At 47.8% G+C, this 10,610-nt stretch overlaps 1 protein-coding gene across 1 annotated transcript; it reads right to left on the bottom strand.

Moving 5' to 3' along the window:
- Positions 1-6,265: 6,265 nt before the first annotated feature.
- On the bottom strand, positions 6,266-8,233 carry LOC125086281 (olfactory receptor 6N2-like). The gene has a single exon (XM_047705504.1). The coding sequence runs from the start codon at positions 7,875-7,877 to the stop codon at positions 6,933-6,935; it is 945 nt and encodes a 314-aa protein (XP_047561460.1). The 5' UTR covers positions 7,878-8,233; the 3' UTR covers positions 6,266-6,932.
- Positions 8,234-10,610: the final 2,377 nt, after the last annotated feature.

The following is a 10,610-nucleotide window of genomic DNA, read 5'->3' as shown; positions in this document are numbered from 1 at the left end:
GTCTCCTAAGAATAAGGGACAAAGACAGAAGATTCATTAACTTCTGAATTCTTCTTTTGAAAAATTTCCCCAAGCCAAAAGTATGGAATGAATAAACCTGACAATAAATGAAATGTCATCAAGAACACTTTTCAACCTCTCATTCTTCAAAAGAGGAACTGAAGGCTGGAAGGCAAAAGACGTCTACAAGTCACAGGCTTGCTGACAGCCAGAGTGGAGGCCAGGTCCTGCTGCTGTCAGTGCTTTTCGGATGGACAGAATGTGACCCTAGAGTCAGGACCCAGGGCTTCCTCCCACACTCCCGGACAAGAAACAGTAGAGACAAGAAATCCTCAAGGTCATCCCCTTATGGTCCAGATGAAACATCCCTCGATCCTTTAAAGCATCCACACCTGGCCCCCGTACCCAGCAGTCAGTCGTGCTAACCTGTGCAAGAAGAGAACACACCTTTTCGAAAGTACCTGCTGGGTCTGCTGGGGGGACCTCTCTGGAGTTTGGGGATGCCCAAACTTGGTTGGAGGTTTGAGGTTGGAGGAGGTTGGAGGAGGTTGGAGGAGGAAGCAGTGAGAGAAGTGTTCTCTGAGAGCGCCCTCAGAGCTCAGAATGGTAAGGCCAGAAGAGGAATCAGTGAGTAGACTCGGTGCGTTCTGAGGAAGGGTTGCCACAGAGAATTCTGTACCAGGAGGTCCCTAAGGCGTGTGAGCAGATTAAGTCAGGACTCCATGGCATCGGTCTAGAAGAACTGAGGCGTAAGATAGAACTCGTTCTTTTTTTGGAATTGGCTTTCTAAACTTGTGTTGAACATTGAGTCTGGCCATTTCTCCTCAACTACCTCTTCTCTAAAATGAAAAGGTTCAAAGAGATGTCTTATAAGGACCTTACAGCATTGGTATCTGTGATCCCATAAAGCTACTGAAAAATATTTTGGGGGTGAGGGTAGAGCTAGGTGATCTACATTTAGGTCCCCAGAGTTCTCCTCCCACAGGCCACCTCCTAATGAGTCTCCCCTGGGAAAGACCAATGCCTTCCCTTCATCCTCTGCTTCCCTACGTTCACCTCTGCTGCCCCTCCCTGCCTATTACCTCTCAAAGCTCACAGCACCTTCCTCAGCATCCTTTCTACCCCAAGACTCTCCCCTACTTATAGCTCATGTACCCAGACACACGAGTCTCCCTGGGCTCCTTGCTGTGTGCTCCCCGGGGTTGCTGGGTGTGACCGGATCTCCCCCGGGGTTCCTCTGAGGCAGGAAGTTGGGTGCAGGGGGATGAGGCAGATCTTCTCCATTTCTCAAGCGATTTTTCTCTACTCTGCACCCCTGGCTGTAGGGCTCAGAATCCAGTCTCAGGGGCATTGCCTTCGGTGGGTCACCACAAGTCTGTGCAAGTTCCCTGTAGCTTTCTCTGAGGAGAGACAGCCCCTTTCGCATAAACCTGTGCACACATGGATGGTAACACCTTGAGCTTATCAAGTGACATAGGGTCTCTTAGACCACAAAACAATGACATTAATACATGCATCACATTAATAAATAGAATGTGTGATATTAATTAATTAATAAAATAAGTGAAATACAACCACTTCTGACTATCAAAGTACAGCATATATCACAAGAAGGAGTATCTTTGGATAAAGGTTCTGAGAAAGCAAACAGAACATAATCCTGTGCACACATGACAGTAACACCTTGAGCACAAACAACAACAACAACCTAATCATGACTCCATATCGTTTGGAAAATAAATTCAAACTCATTTTAATATAATTATTTTTTGTTTTGTCCATTAAATCACATCCAGAAACAAGTACAAAGAAATTATACATGAATTGCAGTAAATACGCATTTAATTACTTTATTTATCATTCATTCATTCTTTTATAATATTTAATAAATGCCGATTACTTCCCAATCACTGGTTTGGTGATAGGCTTAAAAGCCAACAAGGGAGCATTGAAGCATTACTGAGAAGGTGAACCTGATATCTCCCCATATCATGGTTTAATAAACCAACAAACAACAAACCAACAAGAGAACCCTAATCTCTGATGAATAAAAAGTAAATCAGCCAGCGCGGAACCTGCATCCCACTTCATGAGAAGGACTGACCTTTCTCCGGGTACAGAGTTTTGCAACTGGCCTTTTACTAAGTTATGGCTTCCTCTGCAGTCCCAGATACGAAAACACTCTTCGCTGTCAGTTCAGAAAAACTGATTTTAAATTAGCAACTGTTTAGTCCTCACATCTTCCTTGCAATGAGATTCCTTATCCTGCTTCTCTTCCTGGCCACCCCTCGCCTTGGCACCATATGAGCCTAGTCAGTACAAGCACTACGATCGCTCTGTGCCCAGCATCTCCACCTCCGTGTTGTCATGTTTGGTGTCCTTGTCGTTCCTTGGTCCAGTCACGGTTCACTGCACACCCACTCCACTGCCCTAAGTGCACATTCACAGTCTCCGTTTCCAGCACGGCCGCTATTACTTACACTCCATTATGGCTACCCAGGACTTCCTCATGAGGCTTATCTACTCCTTCATGATTACTCTGTTTGTGTTCATATCCTCAATATTTTCACCAAAAGCCTTGAGATTAGCATGGGAGCCCTGACCTCACCTGAGCACTATCCCTGAGTATATACGTGAACGGATACGGAACTCAGAACAATCATAGAAGAAAAGTATTTATTTAATGAAAGCAATGTGTTTGAATCATTTGTAGATCCAAATGTACTTACATTTGGAATCAAAGGTGGGACAAGACAGTCGGTAATTTAAATGTAAGGTAAAGAGATAAGCATAGAAGATGAACAAGGAGATCAACACTGAGGTGGACGGAGCCATTACATGTTCTAGCTTCCTGCTGGGACTGAAGACTTTGGAGCAAAAGGAAAAGAAGATATTTGCTTTTAGCGTGCTCATGCAATTTCAGGATTGGAAGAGACTCTGGGGGGGAATCTCAAGTATCTGAACAATCAGCTGGCACGGAACCTGCATCCCACTTCATGAGAAGGACTGACCTTTCTCTGGGTACAGAGTTTTGCAACTGGCCTTTTACTAAGTTATGGCTTCCTCTGCAGTCCCAGATACGAAAACACTCTTCGCTGTTATCCTCATTTCATGGGTCCATATAGACTACCATTCCTCTAGTCTCTTCAAATGAATGATCCTGCTGTACCCGAGCGGTCCTATTAATACTTATTTCTTTGCTGTCTCTGTATCACATCACAATGGCATCCCTACATCGCCTTTCAGGAGCCAGACTCTGAAACTGACGTGCATGTTCACTCGCATAGCCTAGTTGTACACCTGGATGTCTTGACATTAACTCAGGATTAGAAGGCTGTCCATGGGATGTAAGGACCCAGGTATAGGACTTGTAGACATAACCTGGAATCAGTAGCAAAGAAATAAAAATATCTATGAAAGGGCCAAACGTTTCCACTTGGCCTTGCCAAGCCAAGAAAGCTGTTTCTGCTCTTGTCTGTCCTCTTCTCGTAGAGAATGCCTCTCCAGCATCTACTCTGCATCAGGGATAGAATGAGAGAAAGACACAAGGACTCCTGACTCCCTTAAGTCATTCATGATTCAGGCAAGGAGATGACATCTAAAGTTGTTTATGCTTAAATACAAGTGAAAAAAGTAGGGCTCAATGTGTCATTAACATGACACAATGTCATGTTAATATTTGGAAAAATGTCTGCTTATTAGAAACTGAAAGTGAATAGTGACTAATCATTTTAAGGTGGTGGCATTGGAAGTGATTTAAAATTTCATTTGTCTAAACATTTTTATGTGCCGTATTCCTGTATAAGGCCTTCTTAAAAATCATGATTTAAAAGTTGGAAAAAAAAAAAAAAAGTTGGAAAATGGTGTCAAGTATCACAAAAATAATGTGAGAAATTTGGGAAATCATAGTGATTCATTATATTCCTTTATTTAATACATCTTTCAAACATCCTTAATTCCTAGGCCTTATGTAGGAAGTCGGCAAAATGAGATGCATGAAACACAGTCCTTTCCCTTATAGTGCATTTAGCCGGTAGGAAAAACCATCTGTGGGATAGAATGTCAGCCTTGATGCCCATATGGAGCCGACAGCCCGGTTACGGTGTAAGTGCTGGCTTGTTCTCACCCACTAGTCTCTCCTGATGGCTCGTATGTCAGCAGGGGAGAAACAGACAAAGTCAGGCCTTGCCTTGAGCCTCACCCCAGCAAGGCATCGCCTCTCAACCATGTTTCTCACATGGCAGCACACGGAAAAACTGGCAACATCTGTAGAAAGCCCTTTGGTGAACAGAAAGGCTGCTTCTGCTGGGCAGGTGTCAGGGGTGGGAGGCAGCCACTAAGCACCCCAGTTATTTGTATCAGTTGGGAAACTACACTGAGGGAGACCTAAACTTTCTAGGTTAGGAGAGTGGGAGAGGGGAAAAGTTGTAAAATGAAGGTGAGGGGGAATTTGGAGCAGTGAAGAGACCTAAGTAAGATCCTGTCCCCTGGGGTTATAAGCGGGCACTGATCTCTGTGACACTCATTTGAGTCTCAAGAGTTCATTCACTGCTCGTGTCTTTGTTCATAAATCCACTGGAATACCAAGTACTAGAAACCAACGGGGCTGCATTGAGTTGTTTGTTAACAACTTGTGTCTCCAAAATGGGATGGTGAGTTCCAAGGTGCACCACGCACTTAACTTAACCCACAGAGACGGGATCCACGGGGCTTTGACTTAGTATGACTCGAGCCATGGCAAGGACAAGCAACCCCGCGGCATTCCTTGGTGCTGCCCCCACAGAGAACAAAGTTGTTTCCATTGCACTTGCCACCACTCCGCACACAGCTTCCAAGTGAGAAGAGGTGTGAGAAGAGAGGAAAGACCAGAGCACGGAAGCAGGGCTTAGCCCATCAGCAGAGCGGGGTACTGCCCCTTGCATTTGGGAGGCCATGTGGGCTTCACGCAGGCAGGGGCAATTCCTCAGGTTGTGCACGGTGGGCGCTGGACACGGATCCAAAGGAGATGCTTCCTTTGGAATGTTACCTGTTCTACTGGCTTCACACAAAATAAAAATGGGAGCTATGTGTGAAACAAAGCATTTTCACAGAAAGAAATTTCCACTGCAGAATGGATATGGAAATCTCTGAAGTGATAACAATGTTTATACAGTGCTCAGAGTTCTATGACTGTCCTTGTATTACAGATCAGGAAACTGAGGCACAGAGAAGTTAAGTGCATCGTCGAAGGCCACAGGAAGCAAATGGTAGAATTAATGTTCAAGTCCAGGCAGACGGGTTGTAAAGGAACTCTTTGTTTTGTTTTGTTTTGTTTTAAAGATTTTATTTATTGAACAGAAAGAGATCACAAGTAGGCAGAGAGGCAGGCAGGGGGTTGGGGGTAGCAGGCTCCCCACTGAGCAGGGAGCCCAATGTGGGGCTCGATCCCAGGATGCTGGGATCATGACCTGAGCCTAAGGCAGAGGCTTTAACCCACTGAGCCACTCAGGTGCGCCGGAACTCTTTGTTATAGGATTTTTTTTTTTTTTTAAAGAAAACAAAAGAAGTCCAAAGAGAAGAGTTACTTTTTTTTTTTTTTTTTTAATTTTAGGATCTTAGTCAAAAAGCCAGCAAAACTGGGGTTTGGGCCAACACCCCGCCCCCCCCACCCCATTCTGGATATGTGAATATCTGGCCCTCCTGTCTCTAGGAAGTGTCACAATCACAGGATCAAAGCTCCCTGAGCAGGAGGGCATGTGAGCAGCCAGACGCTGTGGTTCTCATTGGTCAGAGAGGATGAGGCCACCAGTCTCGTCAAGGTCAGGCCCACCAGAGAGGACCCATCAACTCTCAGACCCACAGACATGGGCAGGGTCTATGACTCCTCACAGCAGCTCCAGGAACGTTTCTATCTTCCTCACATAAATGTTGGGGTGATTCTTCCTTCTTCAGGGTGATCTCACAAAGATGAAAAAAAAAAAAAATTTGAAAGCAGCTGTCACTGTTCTCTGGTCCAGGGCAGACATAACAAAAAGTCATTGGACTGACTTTTTCAGCAGTAATTTGTATAAAACTGAAAAGGAGAGAGGGTATTCAAGACCCATTCAGTGGCCTGGTCTCCACCGGGGCCTGTCTCTCTCCCTAAGCCTCTGACACCATTTGTCAGGCACTAGAGCAACAATTCACGCATCAGCAAAGTCCAGAAGCCAAGCCCAAGTGTTAGTTCTCCAACTTGGCTCAGCAGAAGACGTGGGTGGGGGTGGGAGGGAAGGGCTGGGGCGGGGAGAGGGCGCAGAATGAAACCCGACTTTCTATTTCGACCTGTTTTCTACTTGGCACCTGTGTGCCTAGCGTACCAGACAGGCAAGGCTCTTTGCTGCTTGGTTTCTGTTTCTGTTTAGAAACATGATGCTTGGTGAGAAAGCAAACAACACCCTCAGCGTTCCCACCGCGCTCGTGCCCCAGGGGAGAGCAAGCCCTCGCGTCCAGCTCCCAGCCTCACCCACAGGGCCATCCACTCTGCCCGTGCTCACCGCCTCACATCGGGGTCAGAGCTTCGGGCCGCTGCTTTCTGCCACGAATCCCTTCCTCTGGGACACGGCCCCCCTTAGCTTCAGATTGTCTCCCCGTCCAGGGCTGTGCTCTCTCCCCAGGTTAGGGGTTCAGCAAAACCATTTACATTGAGCCCCTGTTTTTTTCCCCCTTCTCTTTTGTGGCATTTTTCCCCCTGTGAGACTGGAATGGAATCAAAGATAAATCTCCCTTCCCTCTACATCTTCCAGGTCTGATTATCCTGGACTATGTCCTCCTGAGTCGGCCGTTGGCTGCATGTTTGACAAATAGATCGATGGGTTTGCTCCCTGGTGTTGACTGTCACTCTGACCAGATGACTGACTAAGTGATCAGCTGCTTCCCACTGTGGCCAGGCAGCTGGGCTGTGACAATAGAGATCATCAGGGTCCCTCCAACATAGCCCTGATCCTCTGGGTGACCCTTCTGATGGCTTCCTTCACCTCCTTGTTGCGGAGGGTATAGATGATGGGGTTGAGGAAAGGGGTGAGAAGGGCATACACCAGGGCGATATGCGAGTCCATGCCCTTGGAGCGGCTCTCAGGTGGCCCCACATACACCGTGAAAGCAGAGGCATAAAAGAGGGCCACCACGGTCATGTGGGAGGAACAGGTGGAGAAGGCCTTGGCCCGGCTGGCCGCTGATGGCAGCTTCAGCACAGCCCTCAGAATACCCCCATAGAGTCCTAAAATGAGCACAAAGTTGCAGCCAGTGGCCACACCAATCACTGCTCCGTGGACTCGAGCGTGCCAGCCTGTGTCCACACACGCCAGCCGCATCAGTGGGGCCAGGTCACAAAAGTAGTGGGCCACCTCTTTCCAGCAGAAGGGCAGACTGGCTGTGAGGCCGGCTGGTACCAGTGCCGCGGAGAAGCCGGCCCCCCACGTGGCCCCCACCAGCCACAACCGCACCTTTCTGCTCATGAGGGCGTGGTAGTGCAGCGGACGGCAGATGGCCAGGTAGCGGTCCAGTGCCATGACCCCCAGCAGGTAGCACTTGGTCATGCCCAGGGAGTGGAAGACGTACAGCTGGATGAAACACGCAGCGGCCGGGATGGGTGAGCGCTCGTGGAGCCACGTGTGCAGCAGCGTGGGCGCCGTGGTGCTGACGTACCAGAGCTCCAGGAAGGAGAGGACGCTGAGGAAGAAGTACATGGGCGTGGACAGTGCCGCGTCTGCCCGCACCAGCACAATGATGAACAAGTTCCCGGCCAGCGTGAGGATGTAGATGCACAGGGTGCCCAAGAACGCCAGGGGCCGCAGCGTCCTAGGGGCCGCGAAACCAGCAAGAAGGAAACTCAGGGTCCGTGTGCGGTTCAGCGGGTCCATGTCTCCTAGAAACTAGAAGCCAAGGCCCCCAGTCCCAGCCCAATCCTTTCCTAATTTATAATATTGGGTTCTAGAGAGCCAGGCACCTGGATTTTGTGTCCATTCCACCATCAGGAAACAGGACACATAGGAAAATTCCTACCTGTATCCTTCCTACACTTTCCAATGATGAAAAGACCAGCAAGACTGGGGTGTGGAAAGAAAGGAGTCATCCCCCAGATGTGACTGTCAGAGATTGTTTCTGGAAGCCCCGCTGGTGCTTATGGACTGTGCCACAAGCTCTGGAGGGAGAGGTGGGAATGACGGAGCTGCGGGGGCTCTGGGAACAGGCCCTGACATCTCGGGTCCGTGCTGCCTGAAGGTGGCTCCTTCAGCAGACACGCTGTGTCTTTTGAAAGATGATCTCCACAGGAGAAATGCAACAGGAATTCTCATGGAGGAAAACCGTGAGGTCAAACGTCCGTGAGGGCAAGAAGTCCTGTGGTATCAAAAGAAGCGGCACCTCTGAATTGGGCATTGGGCTTCGGTGCGCGCTCCGTCACTGACCGGCTATGCACCAGAGCTAAGCAACTTCTCCTCACATATGCTCCACTTCTTCTCTAAAATAAAATTAAAAAAAAAAAAAAAGTTTGAGCAGATGTTTTCTAAGACTCTTACAACACAGAAAATGTATGGTTCCCTAAAGTCACCAAGAAAGGTTTTTGGGGTGAGGGTTGAGATAAGTGACCTACACTAAGGTCCCAGACTTCTCCTCCCACCCCCAACACCCTAATGGTCTCTCTTCGGAAAGGTCAGTGCCCTCCCTTCGTCCTCCGCTTCCCTACGTTCACCTCTGCTGCCCCATCCCTGCCCATTACCTGTCTGTTTGGATGACATTAACACTCACAGCGTCCTCCTCAGCATCTTTTCTACCCCAAGACTCTCCCCTACTTATAGCTCATGTACCCAGACACACGAGTCTCCCTGGGCACTTGCTGTGTGCTCCCTGGGGTTGCTGGGTGTGACTGGGTCTCCCCCGGGGTTCCTCTGAGGCAGGAAGTTGGGTGCAGGGGGATGAGGCAGATCTTCTCCATTTCTCAAGCTATTTTTCTCAACTCTGCCCCCCTGGCTGTAGGGCTCAGAATCCAGTCTTGGGGCGTTGCCTCGGTGGGCCACCACAAGTCTGTGCAAGTTCCCTATAGCTTTCTCTGAGGAGAGACAGCCCGTCTCACATAATCCTGTGCACACGTGGACGGTAAGAGAAGTGAGTGTCATCTTTCTAAAAATTGCCTTGTAAGACTTCTTGATCAGCTTCATTGCCACCAAAGACAAGAGCTGGATGACCCAGGAAGACTAAACCATCAGTTTGTCCACAATTAGTCTTGCCATGGTTTGAGAAAGGTCAATTGCCCCAACATTTTTCTTTGGCTCCCTTCCTGTCTGTGACGATCATGATGACCACCAGCAATGGCTGTCCACGTCTGCTATCACCCAATCACCGATGCACTCATCATCATGTGCCAAGTGCTGGCCCAGACCACCACCACCACCTCCCCCACCCCTGCCATTCCCCTTAGCCCACCACCACCATTACTGGTAGGCGGGACACCTATGTGCTCCTGATCCAGCTTTCTGTCATCCCTCTCAGGTTATGGCCGTCAGTATCACCTTCGTAAAGGTCCTGCAGTCAGCATCTGAACCCTGACCTCAATGGGGTACTATACATGTATGTGCCCTGGGTGGATATAAAGCCCATATAAATAACAGACAGAAATCATTAACCCATTGGAGAATAACAGATTCTCACTTATAGATGCAAATGTGGTTTAACACTTAGGAATCAGAGACACGGGATAAGATTGTAGCATAACTGAATGGGCCCTCAATACATTAACCATGAGAGAGTTGCACATAGACTACATAGACTTAGAACCAAACATCATATGCCTTCGGGTCAACCGAGAAAATTTTCCTGCGAGAGCTAGAGTAGTTTACTTGGTTTTGACAATTTTACTTTAGAAAACAATGTAACCTCGAGATCAGATGAATCTCTACTTGAGTAAATATTTCACAGATGGTTGGACAGTTAGAGGTTCTCATTCAGTTATTTCTAGCCCTGACCCTATACTCCCTGTCACCGGAACACCTGCCCTTCCTCCAGGATGGACGTTTGCTACTGCCATTTGGCAATGTTGCTGCATCCCCCACAGTCCCAAACATCAACACCCTGAATTTGCAGCCTCATTTATGGATCTGTGAGATTCTGAGATGGACTTCCCCGTGCTCTGTAGTGCCTGATTCTAAAGCTACTGGCTGGGCAATGGAGTATATTACATTGACTGCATTTGCCTTCAGAAAGCAATCAATGAATCAAGCACGTGCGTTTATAAGAAGCTTATACACAAACCCAGATCGATGCAATAATTTGTGCTAAAGATTTGGCAGTGTTTAAGTTAAAAGTAGCAAGAAGAAAGAATATGAAAGTTGGAGTGTTCCAAGTGTACACTTTTCTTGGCTAAGGAAGACACTTGTTTTCTCCATGTCATCCTCCCCCAGCCAGCTGTGCTCACCTAACATTTGTTCTGTATTAGCAGCAGAGCAAGACCAAGAGGTACCTTCTGATGCCTCCATCAAGCATTTACAGTGTAGCAAAAGGGAACAATGTAGCAACTGAGGACTGGGCCAGGGTGTTAAATGAAGAAAGTAAGATTTCCAAAGTGTCAACATTTTACAATATGATTGTTAATATTTGAA

Source organism: Lutra lutra, chromosome 15 (assembly GCF_902655055.1).
Source record: "Lutra lutra chromosome 15, mLutLut1.2, whole genome shotgun sequence".
Classification (NCBI taxonomy): Eukaryota; Metazoa; Chordata; class Mammalia; order Carnivora; family Mustelidae; genus Lutra; species Lutra lutra.
Note: the sequence above shows the minus strand (reverse complement) of the source record. Positions and strands in the feature narration are given on the sequence as shown.